Source organism: Chiloscyllium punctatum, chromosome 15 (assembly GCF_047496795.1).
Source record: "Chiloscyllium punctatum isolate Juve2018m chromosome 15, sChiPun1.3, whole genome shotgun sequence".
NCBI classification, from domain to species: domain Eukaryota; kingdom Metazoa; phylum Chordata; class Chondrichthyes; order Orectolobiformes; family Hemiscylliidae; genus Chiloscyllium; species Chiloscyllium punctatum.
This window is the reverse complement of record NC_092753.1, coordinates 99048774-99067898: the sequence shown is the minus strand read 5'-3', so window position 1 is coordinate 99067898 and position 19125 is coordinate 99048774. Positions and strand designations below refer to the sequence as shown.

Sequence of the window (19125 nt, the reverse complement as noted above, 5' to 3'; positions counted from 1 at the left end):
CTACTATCATGTACGTCTCTGCTGTGGCCTTTCCAACCCCACTTTGGCATCCTTTTGAAACTGTTTTGCCCTGAATAGAGACAGGAGCTCCAACTGAGGCTGTGACAAACAGAAGTCTATTAAGCTTGCTCTTAAAGTATCCTATTTCCCTAGAATCCATAATCTATGATGGAATGCATTCCAGATTCTTCATCTGGGAAACGTGCTGTCTGATTTCAATGGTCCGGTTCTGTTTTTCTGATTATCTCCCTCTGTTCTGGACTCGTCCAGTTTAAAAGGCATTTAAGAGGCATTTGGATGGGTATATGAATAGGAAGGGTTTGGAGGGATATGGGCCGGGTGCTGGCAGGTGGGACTAGATTGGGTTGGGATATCTGGTCGGCATGGATAGGTTGGACCGAAGGGTCTGTTTCCATGCTGTACATCTCGAGGACTTTAGGATGTAGCTCCCTTTATCTACGTTGACAGGTCCTATCATCATCATATACATTCTTCACTGTGCTGGAGCATTGGACTGAAAAGTGCACTTCTGGAATGGATGTTAGATCTCTAACTGTCAGCAACATATTTGCCAACTGAGCCAAGTTTGAGGCTGGATTCTCAGTTGTTATTTGACTGAGTTCAACAACTGCAGTCCAGATTGAAAGCGGAACCTAAACCCTTCCTCTGACTGAAGCCACACCTTTCCATAAAAACCCAGTTGAAAGATATTGTAGAACTTATGTTTTGGGTGCAGAGCATAAGAACAGATAATACTGAAAATAATCAGCAGGTCAGAGATCTGATGAACAGTCAACAACTTGAAATGTTAAATCTGTTTCTGTCCACAGATGCTGCCTAAATATTTCCAACATGTTTTGTTTTTTGGTTCAGATCTGCAGCATGTTACATTTGTAGTGACATGGGTTGTTTTGTTTTTGGACCTTGCAGTAAGTACAATGTCACACTGTAAAATCAGAGTATTTGGTTGAGTATTGCCTTTTTAAAACAAAATTGTATTCCCCACCTGTCTGCAGGTACGTCTTTTTCTGGAAATTACAGTGAATATTTTGGGCTTCAAGTTGATGAGGACTCTTTCGTCTATCTCATGCTGTCAAACTATATGCTTCATAGCTTCTATCCAGACTTCATCACTGTAGCAGAGGTAATGAATGACTGCCTGTTTAGTAGATTTTATTATTTGTTACTGAGTTAAGCACATGTTGTTGATTTGAGATATTTCTTATTTTTCATGCTGTGTTAGCTTTTTTTTTGATGACTACTTCAGCAATGTTGCAATCTTCAGGAAGAAAAATGTTCATCTGGGGAAAGGAACACATTTATATTTCAAGCAGCCAAGTTGGGCAAGGTACAGAATTTGTATGAACAGATAAATGTTCTCCTTTTCATGCAGACATCACACACTGCCGGAGCAGGCATGGCACAATGTTAAATGCAAAGTAAAGCTCTCTCTCTACATTGTCTCTATCGAGCACTCCCAGGACAGGGACTCCACAGGGTTAGATACAGAGTGAAGCTTCCTCTACACTGTCCCCATCAAACACTCCCAGGACAGGGACTCCACAGGGTTAGATACAGAGTGAAGCTTCCTCTACACTGTCCCCATCAAACACTCCCAGGACAGGGACTCCACAGGGTTAGATACAGCGTAAAGCTCCCTTTGTTTTTTCCAAGATAGCTCAGAATCGAAGTAGGCTGTTTGGCACTCTGCCAGTTAATAAGACCATGACGTATTTGATTACTCCATTTTCCTGTCTGGCCCTAATAATCTGTCATCCCCTTTCTTAACCCGTATTCTCTATCTCTGCCTTACAAATATTCAAAGACTCTCCTTCCACCATCTTTCAAGGAAGGAAGTTCCAAAACTGCATCACCCTCAGTCAGAAAAATGTCTCCTGTCATTGTCAGTGCTGGCGAAGTGCTAATGTCAATCTAAACCAAAACTAGCAATCTAAACTTTGTACTAATTTTGTGCAGAAATAAGTTAGAATACTTCTATCGCAGCTGGTGAAAATTGAATTCAGTAAAAATCTGGAATTAAAAAACCGGCCTAATGATCAGCATGGAACCACTTTTAATGTTTGTAAAAAAAACCCAGTCCAGTTCACTAATGCCTGTCAGAGAGGGAAATCTGATCTGGTCTACGTGTGACTCCAATGGTGGTGTTGAATAGGGATCAGAAATGTTAGCCTAGCCAGCGACACTCACATCCCATGAACAAATATTTTAAAAAAGAGCAACTCCTTATTTTTGATTAGTGACCCTGATTTCGATTTCACATCCACCCCACCAAACATTCTCTAGATCTCATATGCTTCATGGTAGTTGCCTCTTACTCTTCAAAACTCCAGAACGAAGTTTGTCCCACATTTCCTCATAAAACAACCCACATATTGCAAGCATTAGTCCAGTAAACCTTTTCTAAACTCTTTCAATGCATTTACATCGTCCTCTAAATAAACTGACTGGTGCTGTTCACCGTATTCCAGACGTAACTTCCCTATTCTCCCTGCTTGCTTGAACTCTCAATATCACTGTTCTTGTGGTTTCTGAGAATTACATTGCCACTTGAGAAACAGATCATTTTGTGTGAGGCTCATGTCAATTTTAAATATTGACATCAGATTGCCCCACCAGCCAGGCGAACATTGGACTGATTTCAGCCTGGGTTGGAAGTGGTAGATGTTCACTCAAATTGCTCCCCTACATAATTTTTTTTTTAAACATAATGGTGAGATCCTTACTTTGTTGTGTATTTTTTAAAATGTCTGTTGCTCAACGGTTTATTTATTCTCTGTGTGAATAATGTATCCTTACTTACATCTGGTGACCGTGACACTTTTGTCCCCTGCTGTGAATCATGTGTGAATCTTGCCATGACAGCTCAGTCCTTAGGCACACTTCGCCCCCTACTCCATTTCTCTGCCAATGAAGCTGTGAAACTGACATAGAGAGACTGGAGGAGCCGGGTTGTTCTCCTTAGATGTGATATAGTAAATAAGGAGAAACTGCTTCTGCTGGTGGTAAGGACATTAACCAGTCGGTAAAATTTTAGAAAGTTAGCAAGATCTTCTGCAGGTTGCACACCAACCTGCGATAGAACTGTGTTACCATTCCTTTACTGTTGTCGGGTCAAAATCCAGCAACTCCAACCATCACAGCAGTTCAAGAAGGCAGCTCACCACTGCTTTCTCAATAGCAATCAATGACAGGCAATTCATGAAAAACTAAGAACTGTGGATGCTGGAAATCAGCAAGTACTGGAAAAACTCAACAGGTCTGGCAGCATCTGTGGAGAGAAAGCAGTTAACATTTGGGGTCTAGTTCTTGTTCTGAAGAAGGGTCACTGGATCAAAATTTTAACTCTGCCTTTTACCCCCCCCCCCCCCAGATGCTGCCAGACTTGCTGAGTTTCTCCAGCATTTTCTGTTTTTGTGCAGATAATTCATGTTTGCCCAGCTTGTGATGCCATGATTGTATAAGAATGTTTTTTTTCGATCAATGTAGTGAGTAGCTGTGATGTGGAATGCCTGCAAGGGGAGTGGAAATAGATCATTGGTACCTTCCAGTGGGGACATTAGGTAATTACTTGAAAGTGGAAATATTTTGAAGTCTACGGGGAAAGTGAAAAAGGGCTTTTTCAAAGAAGGAGCACAGGCATAGTCAGCAGAAAGATCAGCTGATATGCTCAAACATTCTATGAGGCTGTGCTTATCTTGAAGGTGGACATTTTAATGTAAACTGTGCCATGAAACTGCTTACTGTCTTGGTATTACTTGCAAGACAGACTTCATAGAATCCCTACAGTGTGGGAACAGGCTCTTCGGCCCAACAAGTCCACACTGACCTTCCAAAGGGTAACGCACCCAAACCCATTCCCCTACCTATCTCTGACTAATGCACATACACATCCCTGAACACTATGGGCAATTTAGCATGGCCAACTCACCTGACCTACACATCTTTGAATTGTGGGAGGAAACCGGAGCACCCGGAGGAAACCCACGCAGACACGGTGACTGTGTGGAGTTTGCACATTCTCACCTGAAGCTGGAATTGAATCCAGATCCCCTGGCACTGTGAGGCAGCAGTGCTAACCACTGAGCTACCATGCCTCCCAGTGCTTCATGTATCAGTGCTTAGAATGATGTAGCAGCAACAGTTTTTACTTGTCCTAATTAATGTGTCAGTTTCAATTGGGATATCATGTTTAAAAGATAAGGTTGATCTATGGCAATAATGCTGCCTTTTGGGTTATAAAACACAATCTCTTCCTCATGTGGGTTAAGTGATATGTCCAAACATAATTCATCAACACCCATTCTCTGTAAAGCCCTCAATCCATCTTGTAATGCTGGAGGGATCATTCTGATCTTTTATGGGCAAGTGTTGCATTTGCCTATAATTTAAAAAGGGTGAAAAATTAGCACTTTGTTCATTGCAGGCAATCATTGATGCATTCTTTCTGGCCTCAGGCATTGCGTAATCCTACATTAAAGTGAAGCAAAGAACTGTGGACAGTGGAGCTCTGAAACACAAAACAAAATTGCTGGAGGGACTCAGCAGGTCTGGCAGAATCTGTGGAGACAAAATAGGGTTTACAATTTTTGCAAAGATTTGTGGTTCAGGTTGTTAGTTTGCTCACTGAGTACTAGGTTTGTTCTCGGGCATTTCATCACTATGCTAGATAACATCATCAGTGAGCCTCTGGTGAAATGCTGGTGTTGTGTCCCACTTGCTTTTTGTGTGTCTTGGTCTGTTACAGTGTGGGTGATATCATTTCTAGTTCTTCTTCTCAGTGGTTGGTAATTGGGGTCCAAATCGATGTGTTTATTGATGGAGCTCTGGTTTGAATGCCAAGCCTCTGGAGTTCCCATGTATGTCTCTGTTTAACTTGTCCTCTGATGGGTGTGATGTCTCAGTCAAAGTGGTGGTGTTCTTGTCTTTGTGTAAGGATACTAGTGATAGCTGGTCATGGCTTTTGGTGGGTAGTTGGTTCTCGTGTATCCTGGTGGCTAGTTGCCTGCCTGTCTGTCTGATGTAGTGTTTGTTGCAGTTCTTGCAGGGTATTTTGTATATGACATTTGCTTTGCTGGTTGTTGGTACAGGGTATTTTAGGTTTATCAATAGCTGTGTCGGTAGGTTTGTGGGCTACCATGGTAGTGACCAGGTTACACGAGCATCACGCACCACCAAAAGACCAGACCAGCTATCATTAGTATCCTTACACACAGACGACGAAGGACACCGTTTCGACTGGGACAACTCATCCATTTTAGGACAGGCTGAACTGGAACACACACAGGAATTCTTAGAGGCCTGGCATTCAAACCAGCACTCCATCAATAAACACATTGATTTGGACCCCATTTACCAACCCCTGAGAAGGAGAACCAGAAATGATATCACCCACCGTAACAGACCAAGACACACAAATAGAAAGAGGGACAGAACACCAGCACTTCACCGGAGGCTCACTGATGGTGTTACCTAGCATGGTAACAAAGCATCTGAGCACAAACCTACCAGCTCAGCAAGCAAACTTACAACTTGAACAAAATAGAGTTAATGTTTCAAGTCCATTGACCCTTCAGAACAATGTTAATCCTCGATTAACAAGGATATTTTCTTTCTGACCTAATGTCATTGACTCTGTGCTGTTTGACTGGCAAATAAAGACTTGTAAAGCTCATATTTGACAACACTGTGGCAGATTAAACTATTTTTGCTCCTTAAATTGATACTGAGAACAAATATTTTAAGCAGAAATAAGATTAAAATGTACACTAAAAATGAGTGGATAAAAACGAGGATGGAAGTGACAGAAACACTCTTAATAAACATGCAGAACTTCATGTTTCAGTCATTGTGGGTTAATGTCTTCAATAATAATGCTGTTCCAGATGTTTGATTAGTTCTGTGCTGTCATGATAAACAGCCAGGGCCGCAGGATGTGTTGTGACTAATTGTAAAAATGGCTGTCCTTTGGGATAGTGACTTTCCCAAATTAATATTGTGTAAAAGTTGATGTTTCATTGCTGGCAAGATGCAGAGCCAAATCAATCAGTAATTTGGTACAGAAGAACAAAATGAATATACAACAGTCAGGTTCCGTCAATAGTCTCTTGCCTTGCTTATAGTTTCCTGCTGTGACAGAAGGTGAAGATGGTTGGTTTACTGTGGCTTATTTAAGTACTGTCATCCCCCTTCTACCTTTTAGAGCAGTTTCTCTCCGTGAATCATTGGGTCAGGAAGTTAACAGAATTAGAGGTGGCAATCCTGCCTATTGTGTCTGTGCTAGTTCTTTGAAAGAGAGATCCAGTTTGTCCAACTTCCTTATTGTTTTCTTGTAGCCCTGCAAAGTTTGCTGTTCATGTGAAATATGAAGTCCCCTCTCTTGAAAGTTGGCATTAATCTACATCCCCCAACTTTTGACCATGCACCACAGGTCTTGACAACTTGCTATGTAATAGTGTCTACACGTTTGTTTCTTGTGACAACCAATTTGGGCGTGGCAAAGTCCCATCAACAGCAATGTTCTTGTGATGCTAATGAAGATGATAAATACTAACCTGGTTACCGATGAGCACTCTGCTGCTCCTCTTCTGATGAAGGGCTTTTGCCCGAAACGTCGATTTCGAAGCTCCTTGGATGCTGCCTGAACTGCTGTGCTCTTCCAGCACCACTAATCCAGAATTTGGTTTCCAGCATTTGCAGTCATTGTTTTTACCTTTTTGCTCCTCTTCTAGTTGGTGGCATAGATGTTTTGTATCTATCTCAGAGAGCAGGCAGGCCCTTGGTTTAATATCATACCTGAAATGAAGGAACTTCTGAGTATGCAGCGTCCTGTCAATACTCTAGTTGTTGGTGGAAAACTTCGTCATAGTCATAGACATAGAGATGTACAGCACGGAAACAGACCCTTCTGTCCAACCTGTCCATGCTGACTAGATATCCCAACCCAATCTAGTCCCACCTGCCCAGCACCCAGCCCATATCCCTACAAACCCTCCCTATTCATATACCCATCCAGATGCCTTTTAAATGTTGTAATTGTACCAGCCTCCACCACTTCCTCTTGCAGCTCATTCCATACACGTACCAACCTCTGTGTGAAAAAGTTGCCCCTTAGGTCTCTTTTATATCTTTCCCCTCTCACCCAAAACCTATGCCCTCTAGTTCTGGACTCCCCCCACCCCAGGGAAAAGACTTTGTCTATTTATCCTATCCATGCCCCTCATAATTTTGTAAACCATTATAAGGTCACCCCTCAGCCTCCGACGCTCCAGGGAAAACAGCCCCAGCCTGTTCAGCCTCTCCCTACAGCTCAAATCCTCCAACCCTGGCAACATCCTTGTAAATCCTTTCTGAACCCTTTCAAGTTTCACAACATCTTTCCGATAGGAAAGAGACCAGAATTGCACGCAATATTCCTACAGTGGCCTAACCAATGTCCTGTACAACCGCAACATGACCTCCCAACTCCTGTATTCAAAACTCTAGCCAATAAGGTAGGTGAGCACTTCGAGGACAGTGACCACAACTCGGTGACTTTTACTCTAGTGATGGAGAGGGATAAGTGTGCACTGCAGGGCAGGAGTTATAGCTGGGGGCAGGGAAATTATGATGCGGTGAGGCATGACTTAGGATGTGTGGATTGGAAAATAGGCTTCAAGGGAAGGACACAAATGATATGTGGAGCTTGTTCAAGGAGCAGCTATTGGGTGTCCTTGATAAGTATGTACCAGTCAGGCAGGGAGGAAAGGGTTTTGTGAGGGAGCCGTGGTTTAATAAGGAATTGGAATCCCTTGTAAAAGGGAAGAGGGCGGCCTATGTAAAGATGAGGCGTGAAGGTTCAATTGGGGCGATTGAGAGTTATAAGGTAGCCAGGAAGGATCTGAAGAGAGAGCTAAGAGCAGCGAGAAGGGGACATGAAAAGTCCTTGGTTGGTAGGATTAGGGAAAACCCTAAGGCTTTCTATAGGTATGTCAGGAATAAAAGGATGACTAGGGTAGGTGTCGGTCCAGCCAAGGATAGGAGTGGGAAGTTGTGCGTGGAGGCAGAGGAGATTGGAGAGACACTAAATCAATACTTTTCGTCATTATTCACTCAGGAACAGGATATTGTTGCTGATGTGAATATTGAGTCACAAGTGATTAGAATGGATGGCCTTGAGGTATGTAGGGAAGAGGTCTGGAGAATACTGGAAAGGGTAAAAATAGATAAGTCCCCTGGGCCTGATGGCATTTATCCTAGGATCCTCTGGGAAGCTAGGGAGGAGATAGCGGAGCCATTGGCCTTGATTTTTATGTCGTCGTTGTCTACAGGAATAGTGCCAGAAGACTGGAGGATAGCGAATGTGGTCCCCTTGTTCAAGGGGAGTAGGGACAGCCCTAGTAACTATAGGCCAGTGAGTCTCACTTTTGTTGTGGGCAAAGTCTTAGAGAGAATTGTAAGGGATAAGATTTATGAACATCTGGATAGGAATAATGTGATCAAGGATAGTCAGCATGGTTTTGTGAAGGGCAGGTCGTGCCTCACAAACCTTTATTGAGTTCTTCGAGAAGGTGACCAAGGAAGTGGACGAGGGTAAAGCAGTAGATGTGGTGTATATGGATTTTAGCAAGGCGTTCGATAAGGTACCCCATGGTAGGCTACTGCAAAAATTACGGAGGTATGGCATTGAGGGTGCATTAGATGTTTGGATTAGGAATTGGCTGGCTGGAAGGAGACAGAGGGTAGTAGTTGATGGTAAAGGTTCATCTTGGAGCGCAGTTACTAGCGGTGTTCCACAAGGATCTGTTTTGGGACCATTGCTGTTTGAAGGCAGGGTGAGCAAGTTTGCGGATGGTACGAAAGTCGGGGGAGTGGTGGACAGCGAAGAAGGATGTGGCAGGTTACAGCGGGATATAGATAAGTTGCAGAGCTGGGCAGAAAGGTGGCAAATGGAGTTCAATGTAGCTAAGTGTGAAGTCATTCACTTTGGTAGGAGTAATAAGAAGATGGATTACTGGGCTAATGGTAGGCTACTTGGTAGTGTCGATGAGCAGAGAGATCTTGGTGTCCATGTACACAGATCTCTGAAAGTTGCCACCCAGGTAAATAGTGCTGTGAAGAAGGCATATGGCATATTGGGCTTTATTGGTAGAGGAATTGAGTTCCGGAGTCCTGAGGTCATGTTGCAGTTGTATAAGACTCTGGTGCGGCCTTATCTGGAGTATTGTGTACAGTTCTGGTCGCCATACTATAGGAAAGATGTGGAGGCACTGGAACAGGTGCAGAGGAGGTTTACCAGGATGTTGCCTGGTATGGTAGGAAGATCGTATGAGGAAAGGCTGAGGCACTTGGGGCTGTTCTCATTGGAGAAAAGAAGGTTTAGCGGAGTTTTGATAGAGGTGTACAAGATGATTAGGGGTTTAGATAGGGTTGACAGTGAGAACCTTTTTCCGCGTATGGAGTCAGCTGTTACTAGGGGACACAGCTTTAAATTAAGGGGAGGTTGGTATAGGACAGATGTTAGGGGTAGATTCTTTACTCAGCGGGTTGAGAGTTCATGGAATGCCCTGCCAGTAGCAGTGGTGGACTCTCCCTCTTTATGGTCATTCAAGCGGGCATTGGATAAGCATATGGAGGATAGTGGGCTAGTGTAGGTTAGGTAGGCTTCAGTCGGCACAACATCGAGGGCCGAAGGGCCTGTACTGCACTGTATTTTTCTATGTTCTATGTTCTGTAAAGGAAAGCATACCAAATATCATCTTCACTCTCCTATCTACCTGCGAATCCACTTTCATGGAGCTATTAACCTGCATTCCAAGGTCGCTTTGTTCAGCAACTTGCACAGCTGAACTTGGTCATGGTCCAGTTTCAAAGGCTTCATAATGAGGAACACAGGAGATCAAAGCAGCATCAATTCACTTGACTGTTCTGTCTGTCAAATGCCTTCTGGAAATATAACAATGGCATGTATTCAGTGGTTCTGTGTAGTCCACATTGCTCCTCAAAAAACTCTAATAAATTTGTCAACCTCTATTTCTCTTTGACAAAGCCATGTTGTCATTGCCTGATTGCATTGAGGTTTCCGAATGCTTGCTGTAACCATCTTTATAATGAATACCAGCATTTCCCCTATGACAGACAATAAAACAATTAGCCTTTAATTTCCTGCTTTCTCTCTCTCCCTCCTTTCTTGAATAGAAGAGGTGCTTATGTCATTTTCCAATCTGATGGGATACTTTTTTTTAGATTAGATTAGATTACTTTACAGTGTGGAAACAGGCCCTTCAGCCCAACAAGTCCACACCGCCCCGCCGAAGCGTAACCAACCCATTCCCCTACGTCTACACCTTACCTAACACTACGGGCAATTTAACATGGCCAATTCACCTGACATGCACATTTTTGGACTTCTAGAACTTGGTGAATTTTAGAAAATTAAAAATGAGTCATTTTACTATCTTAGCAGCTACTTCTTCCAAGACTGTTGAATGAAATCCATTAGGATCAATGGAAAGCTTTTATTTTGAGTAATTTTCTCAGCATCTTTCCCTGGTGATTGTAATTGTTTTAGGTTCCTCCCTTTCTTTCACCTCTTGGTTAATAGTTTATTTCTGTGATGTTATTTCTATTCTCCACAATAAAAGAAATGCAAAATATCTGTTCAATATATCCACTATTTCTTATTTGCTATTACTAATTCCCTAAACATACACTCTAGAGGGCCAGTGCTTTACTTTTTCCTTTGTAAATACCTGTAGAAACTCTTATGATCTGTTTTTGTACATTTCTAGTTAGCTTTCTTTTATACTCGAGTTTCTTCCTGTTTAGCTTTTTTGTAAGAATTTGTAGGTCTTTTATTGTTCTGTCTCGTCTTCCTACCTGCTACTTATTTCTATAATTGTATGGTTTTCTTTAAATTTGATACTTCCTTCATTAGAGACTGATGGTTTTTCCTTCCCCTTTATTTCTCATTGGAGTGCATCTTTACTGAGTGTTAGGAAATGTTTCTTAAATGTCTGCCACTGCATCCCTACTGCCTTATTTCTTCACTTAATTATCCAATTCATTTATTCAGCAAAAGTCTTCATAATTGCCCTAATTGAAGTTTAAAAGTCTAATGTTTTATTCACCCTTTTCTCTCCCTCAGACTGAAGTTGAAATGTCGTCATCTTATGAAAGCACCGACCTTTCCTATTAATGTACACGTTAATCCTATCCCATTCCATCTTATCATGCCTAAAATATCCTGCTCCGTCATTGGCTACGAGAAACTCTCAACGACATCTGCTGCCCTCTCCTCGGCTGCATTTGTTGATCTGATTTGCCCAATCAGTAGCCCAATCACTTCACATTATCTTCATATTTCTCACAACCCCCTATTGTTTTTTTCATACAACAATCTTATTTTACAGTTTGGTTACTGCTGGCAGGAACTATTAAACTATAGTTTGGGTGGCATGGTGGCACAGTGGTTAGCACTGCTGCCTCACAGCGCCAGAGACCCAGGTTCAATTCCCACCTCAGGCGACTGACTGTGTGGAGTTTGCACATTCTCCCCGTGTCTGCGTGGGTTTCCTTCGGGTGCTCCGGTTTCCTCTGTCAATCCAAAAATGTGCAGGTCAGGTGAATTGGCCATGCTAAATTGCCCATAGTGTTAGGTGAAGGGGTAAATGTAGGGGAATGGGTCTGGGTGGGTTGTGCTTCGGCGGGTCGGTGTGGGCTTGTTGAGTCAAAGGGCCTGTTTCCACACTCTAAGTAATCTAATCTAATCTAATCTAAGTAATCTAATCTAATCTAAATAAGTGAGTTCTTAACCTTACTGTTTATTTTTTCTGACCAAACTGATTCCACACCTTTATCCACAGAACTCAAGTCATCTTTCTCTGTTGTGCTAATGTCATCCTTAATTAACACAGCTATTCACCCCCACCTTTTCCTCAGTGTCCTTCTAAAATGTCATGTACCATTGAATATTTAGAAACCAGTATTTGTCATCTTGCAGTTATGTCTCTAATGCCAATCAGATCATGTATATTTATCTCTATTTGAGCTATTGATTTATCTGCTATATTACAAATGTCATTGCATTCAAATGAAGAGCTTCTGGTTTTGCCTCTTTGCCATGTTCACAGCCTCTAGCCGCCTTGCCTGGCATACTGCATAAAGGGGCAAGGAGTTATCACTATTGAATGTGTCATAACACAGGGTAGTCAAGGTCTGATCAGGTGGAGCTGGATGGTTGAGTGGCTAGTTTTGCTGCTAGCTGTAGACCATTGCTGCAGCCAAAAACCTGTGCCTTGAGAAGGAAGACATTATCAGACACCTCCACAAAAGCATCTGATCCTTTTCAGACTAGCAGGCTACATTTACTCAATAATATCGAGAGCAGCATGCATATCTATCTCTCCCACGTCAGCACTGCTGTGATGCTGTGTGTTAGACCAGTGACTGTTTTGTTTAATGATCAGTAAAATGGCAATGCAATTGGTTAATGCTCTGAATGAGCAGAGTATCATTCCTCTGAAAGCATTGGTTCAATTGTGAATAGTACAGCTCTGTTTTCAATTATGTAGGTAATTTTGGTAATGCACAAAAAACACTATAATCGTCAGCTCCACGATGTCATCTTCAGGACCTGATGAGAAGATATCCCGAAGGACTCCAGTGTCCTTCTGTCACTGTCCTTCTGTGTCAAAATTCCTCTCTGATGCTGCACTTATTTAATTATCCTGATGTTCATGACACGGCAGACTCCTCATGCTGCGAGTGAGAGTCGCTTTTTCACTGATGCCAATTAAGTACAACAGCAGCCACTAATACTCAAGCAAATTATCTTTGTGTGTAATATAGCAAAAAATATGATATACTGGAGCTCGTGCAAAAGGTATAAGAGGTTGGTTACCTGTGCCACAGCTGAATTTATTCATCTGGTATTGTTGTTATAACTCCAAGCTTTATCCTAGTTCTGAGGTTGTATCGACTGTGCAATACCGCCCCCTGCTGCCTGCAATTTCAAACCCTGAGAGAACCCAGAAGCTTAGTTAGTATAATCAGATCAATGGATAGAAGCGAATTACTGCTGATGCTGGAATCTGAAACCAAAAAAGAGAAAATGCTGGAAAATCTCAGCAAGTCTTGCAGCATCTGTAAGGAGAGAAAAGAGCTGATGTTTCGAGTCTAACTGACCCTTTGTCAAAGCTCAATGTCTTGTTAGTCAACCCTACAAACCAGGAAAGCCCCAGAATTGAGTGCTGCCCATTGCTGAGCCCATGCATTTCAGCTGAATATTGCAGTCTATTCCAAAGAGGCAGACAAAAGAGAAAGAGACTTGCATATGTGCAACTCTTCCATGATCTCAGGGCATCTTAGATTTTCAGACAGTTCAGCATTTCTTGAAGTGTAGTCACTATTACAATAATTTGCACGGTCAGATCCTAAAGATAGCAATGATCACAATTCCTCTTCTAAATCTTTTTGAATAGTGTGATAATGAGGTTTTATCATCCATCTGCAAGGGACGGTGGAATGTCCATTTATCATCTTGTCCAAAACATGACATTCCCAAAACTGAGGCCTTGATGGTGTCCAAGCTCTTTCTGGCAGATATGCGCTTCTGGATTTGTTTACAGTGTTACTGATGAACATTAAGTGACAAGAACCTGAAATCCCCAATCCAGAATGCATTCTGCATGTTTGCTGTTGTCAATATTTCTTCTACATGTTCAATATGAAGCACTAATTTATCCTCTAAAAAAGTGTTGGCATTATTGTTTCTGTTCATCATTGCTGAGATGAGATTTTCAATTCCAGATTATTGTACGTAAATTTCGCAGTTGTGATCATGGGTTTGAACTTCTGTTCCCAGAGCATTATTCTAAGTTGTCAGTTTAGAACATTATCATTGAGCTACCATTCCAAACAACGTGGCTAACATTTGGCACTCGACTAGCAAAAGAGATTAATTATGATTTATCTTATCAATAAAATAAATAGGTTCTGATGAAAGGGTATTTGAGCTGAAACATTAAATGTTTTTCTCTCGGAAAAATCTCTGATTTGTTTTGCTGTGTTTTGTTTTTATTTCAGAATTGCGGCATTTTTCATTTGTGCTCTTATTGATGCAGTCTTGCTGTGTATAAATTGGCTGCTGCGCTATGTTGCTTCCTTGGTAAAGTGGACTGTGAAGAGGGATATTAAATCAGAATCTCTGTGAGTATACTAATTGGAAATGTGTTTTTCAGGATGTGTCAGGAATGCCCACATTGTGTCGGCCGATGATTGAAGGAGGTGGTGGTTTTGATTATCGTTTGGCAATGGCTATTCCTGACAAGTGGATCCAGGTGAGCCCTAAGTTAATGCACAAAGAACTGCAGATTTGAGGATGCAAAGATTGACTGAAAATTGGAAATGTTCATAACTTGCTGTTCAGTTGATGTTGCACTCCTGCTTGCTTTGTGCTCAGCTTTCCCTTTGTTTTTAAGAACTTGTGAATTTGCACATTAATTGCCCATTAACACACCACAGTAAATTCTATTAATTAAGAGTGTAATTTCTATTATACAACAAAATATTGAAAACTGCAGTGTGATGTCTGCAAAGGCATCAGAAGCACATTCAATAGTAAAAACGGCATTCAAACTGAAAGATGAATAGTTGGAAATGTAATATTAATAATCCTCTGCAGAAAAGACAAGATGTGGGATTGATTCGTGCATTCAGTAGTCACCAAGTCCTTTCTGGTGTCTAATAACTGTTAACGTCCATCAACCTTTCTGACCTAAGAACAGCCATTTAACTTACACAGTCTCATTCCTGCATGCACATCTTCTCACTGTCACTTTGACATCACCCCTCTTTTTATAAGCAGTGGCCTTTTGATCTTGATGAGCAAATCTGGTCACCAGAGAAACTGTTTCCATTCATCTAGCCTTCAAAGCTAGGTGCCATAAATGGAAGATGGCTGTGAATAAATCTACTGAGGAATTCAAGAGAAACACCTTTAGCCAAAGAGCCTATATAATTCTGTTTATGTAACTAGTTCAAAAGTGGAGCATGCTGTTTCACAAAATCATTGAGGTTCAATAACATAAATAATCAAATGCTGGAGAACGAAATGGAAAGATATGTTGCTAGGATGAGATGTGAAGGTGGGAGAGGCTTGTATTAAATATGGCAATGGGGTATGCGATTCTATTACAGTGACCTGTTCTTGTGCATATGTTTGATGTTTTAAGAAATCTACTCTGTTCATGTATGTAGTCAACTTCTAGTGGCATTGTTGATCTTGTCAAGATGTGTGAAGTGTTTAGGCTTTGGTTTGTTGAGAGCTCAAGTGGAAGCAGAGAAAAGACTGTGAAGAAATGGAAGGTACAGACACAGTAGTACAGGAGCAAATGACGAACAGAAGCAACCAGCACCAAAAAATCCATTGTCTGCTCATTCATCTCTTTGTTGTAAAGAGGTGTGGTGTTTCCAAATTCGGCTGCTGCACATTCCTAAATTACAGTTGTTGAGGAAGTGATTTACATCCATAAACAAGCAAGCAAATGGCTGTCTTGGCTGGCATCAAATTTCATGAGTGTTATTGAAAATGCGTTGTTACAAATGGAAGGTATTCCATCATATTCCTGACTTGTATCTTGTCGATGGTTTACGGGCTTTGGGGAGTCAAAAGGTGAGTTCCTTTCCCAAGTATTCCCAGCCTCTGACATGCTCTTGGTTTCACTGGTACAGTTTACTTGCTGGTCATTGGTAATCCCAGGATGTTGATAATGGGGAATTCAGTGATGGTGACAGCATTGAATGTGAAGAGGTATTGGCTGATTCTCTCATTGGAGATGGTTAATGACTGGCATTTGTGTAGTACAAATATCATTTGCCACTTGTCAACTCAAGACTCAACATCGTTCAGGTTTTGCTGCTTTTGGACATGGACTGTCTCAGTATCTGAGGAGTCATGAATGTCACTGGTGAACATGAATTGTTCAGTCGTCAGTGAATGTCCCCATTTGTAACTTTGTCATGAAGGGAAGGTTATGATAAAGCGGCATTGATGGTTAGGCCAAGGACACTGTTCTGAGGAACTCCTGCAGAAATATCTTGGATTGAGATAACTGACATCAAAAAAAAAGGATATTCTTTGTGCTAGACAAGGATGTTGCCATGATTGGAGGGTTTGAATGAAAGAGAGAGGCTGAATAGGCTTGGGCTGTTTTCCCTGGAGTGTCAGAGGCTGAGGGGTGATGTTATAGAGGTTTATGAAATTATGAGGGGCATGGATAGGGTAAATAGACAAGGTCTTTTCCATGGGGTGGGGGAGTCCAGAACTAGAGGGCATAGGTTTATGGTGAGAGGGGAAAGATTTGAAAGGAATCTAAGTATCAACTTTTTCACACAAAGGGTGGTACGTGTACGGAATGAGCTACCAGAGGAACTGGTGGAGGCTGGTACAATTACAACATTTAAAAGTCATCTGGATGGGTATATGAATAGGAAAGCTTTAGAGGAATATGGGCCAAATGCTGGCAAATGGGACTCGATTTATTTAAGATATCTGGTTGGACCAAAGGGCCTGTTTCTGTATTGTACATCTTTATGACTGTATATGATTCCAACCAGTGGAGAGTTTTATTCTGATCCCCATTGACTTTAATTTTGCTCAGGCTCATTGATGCCACATTTGACCAAGATTTGGCGATGTCGGTGTTGGACTGGGGTGTACAAAGTTAAAAATCATACAGCACCAGGTTATAGTCCAATAGACTTAATTGGAAGCACTAGCTTTCGGAGCGCCGCTCCTTCAACCACCTGATGAAGGAGCGTCACTCCGAGAGCTAGTGCTTCCAATTAAACCTGTTGGACTATAACCTGGTGTTGTGTGATTTTTAATATTTGATCAAGTATGTTTCACTCTCAGCTCACTACTAACATTGAGCTCTTTTGTCCAATGTTTGAACCAAGAATCTACTGATGACAAGAACAGAGTTTCCTGGCTTATTTGAAATGGAGCATCAGTGAGTGGTTTATTGCTAAGTACTGTAGATGACTTCATCCATTACTGATGACTCAGAGTAGCCTGATGTGGTGGTAATTGTCAGGATTAAATTGTCCTTTTAATGTGTACAGGACATACCTCAGCAATTTTTCATATCGTCGGGTAGATACCAATGTTGTAGCTGTACTGAAACAGCTTGGTAAGGGGGAGTGGCAAGTTCTGAAGCACAAGCTTTCAGCACTATTGTCAGAATGTTGTCAGGGTCCACAGCCTTTGCAGTTTCCAGTGCCTCCAGCTGTTTTTTAATAATACGTGACGTGAACCGAAATTGTTGAAGACCGGTGTCTGCAATGCTGAGGACCACTGGAGGAGGCTGAGATGGATTGTCCACTTGGCACTTCTAGCTGAACATTGTTCCAAATACTTCAGCCTTACCTTTTGCACTGATGTGTGAGGCTCTCAAACCATTAAGGGTGTGGTATTTATGGATCTTCCTCTTCCAGTGAGTTATTTAATTGTCCACCAATATTTGCAGATCAAATCTGTTGGTTGTTCAATGCTTCGCTCAGTTCATCACTGTTTATGCTATTTGGCGGATTGAATATAGACATACACTATGTTTTCACTTTATTGGGTCGATACCTCATTTTTAGGAAGACCCGGTGCTGCTGTTGGCATGCACTCTCCATTGAACCAGAGTTGATTCCCAACTTGATGGTATTGCTAGAGTAGGGCATATGCCAGAACATTTGGACACAGATTGTGTTAATGCTTATTCTCTGTTTCATATGATCCTTCTGCTAATGATGGTCCTTGGCATCTTATGGATGCTAGTCTTGAGTTGCTAGATCTGTTCAAAATATATCTCATTTAACATTTTAATTGTCCCATACTGCCTGCTGGCATTTATTCCAAAGTGAGATCCTTAGTTATAACTGACAGAGTGTAGATTTTCAGATTTGTGAAAAGTTCATGTCCACAGACTTGGAAAGGACTCATCAAATTTTCTCTGCAACCCATGGCAGAACAATTGTAATGTGTAAGTTAAGCAGCAACTTATAGAGTTGAGATAAGGAAGAAAATTTTCCTAACTCAAGAATTTGCTGAGAAAAAGCTTGGAACTTTGAAACCTTGCTAACTATCTTCTATATTTAGCGTGCGTTTTTCAAAATCGTTTTGTTGATAAGCTTCTGTTGTTAAAGATGGTTGTCATCTCTTGGGAATTTGAGTGATAGTCACGGGTTAAACAAAAACAAAGATCTGTAAAACCAGATTTCATTCTGGGATCCCAATTCATCCAGTCGTACTGTGGGCCATAGTCAGCTTTAAGAAGGATTATAAAAGGAACAGAGGTAGAGAGGCACAGAATTAGGAATGGATTTTTTGAGATTAGTAAAAGATGAGGACAGTAATCACAAAGCTGGTCTCTTTTTTTCTGAAAACTGTTCCTTTTCTCAAGGATACTGGTTCCTTGATGTTTTTCAGAGGGGTCTTAAAGCCCTCCTAGCTCCGAATAGTTTGGGACAGAGATGAAAAAGGATCTTGAGAGGCCTTTTGTTTATATGTCAACAGATGAGACTTCAGGCCAAAGTGGTCATGTTTTAGAAGTGACCTGTATAATGAAAGGGGAGTGGACAGCTCTCTAGCTGAACAGTTCAGTTCAGAACTAGTTAGGCGTTCAGCTGTTTGGAAACAGACTGCGAAATTCTCTCTCCTTCTGTCCTTTTAACTTCAACCTGTCAGCATTTGTTTCATTTTTACTGTTTCTAAGAGTGTTTGCTTCTTGGGACTGTTGTGTATATTTGGAACAGCATAATTAAGTCTAATTTAGATTGATTGAGTTCTGTAGGGGTTCTTTATTCTGTTCTTTGTGTTTCATTCTGTAATTTTGTGAATACATTTTTGTCTGTTTTGAAACCTGGTAGTCAACTTTGCGAACTTACTCTGGGTAATTTTCATTGTACAATTACTGAAACAAATTGCAAAGTTATGGAGTGGGCTGCCTGCTTAAAAATGTTGTGAGTGGTCTAGCCTCATCCATAACAATGAGCATTAGGCTTGGACGGAAGACAGAATTGGGCGACCACAGTGTTTCACCGGGTTGTGAGGCTGAGAGGAGATGAAAGTAATAGAGA

At 41.5% G+C, this 19125-nt stretch overlaps 1 protein-coding gene across 3 annotated transcripts in view; it reads left to right on the top strand.

The window, feature by feature from the left end:
• Window positions 1–19125, top strand: part of gbe1b (glucan (1,4-alpha-), branching enzyme 1b) — a 591749-nt gene that overhangs the window by 390578 nt on the left and 182046 nt on the right. For all 3 annotated transcript variants that reach the window (XM_072585795.1, XM_072585794.1, XM_072585793.1), the window contains exons 9-10: window positions 1017–1144; window positions 14238–14336. In XM_072585795.1, coding sequence (XP_072441896.1) covers window positions 1017–1144; window positions 14238–14336 — 227 coding nt within the window. The remainder of the gene's footprint in view (window positions 1–1016; window positions 1145–14237; window positions 14337–19125) is intronic.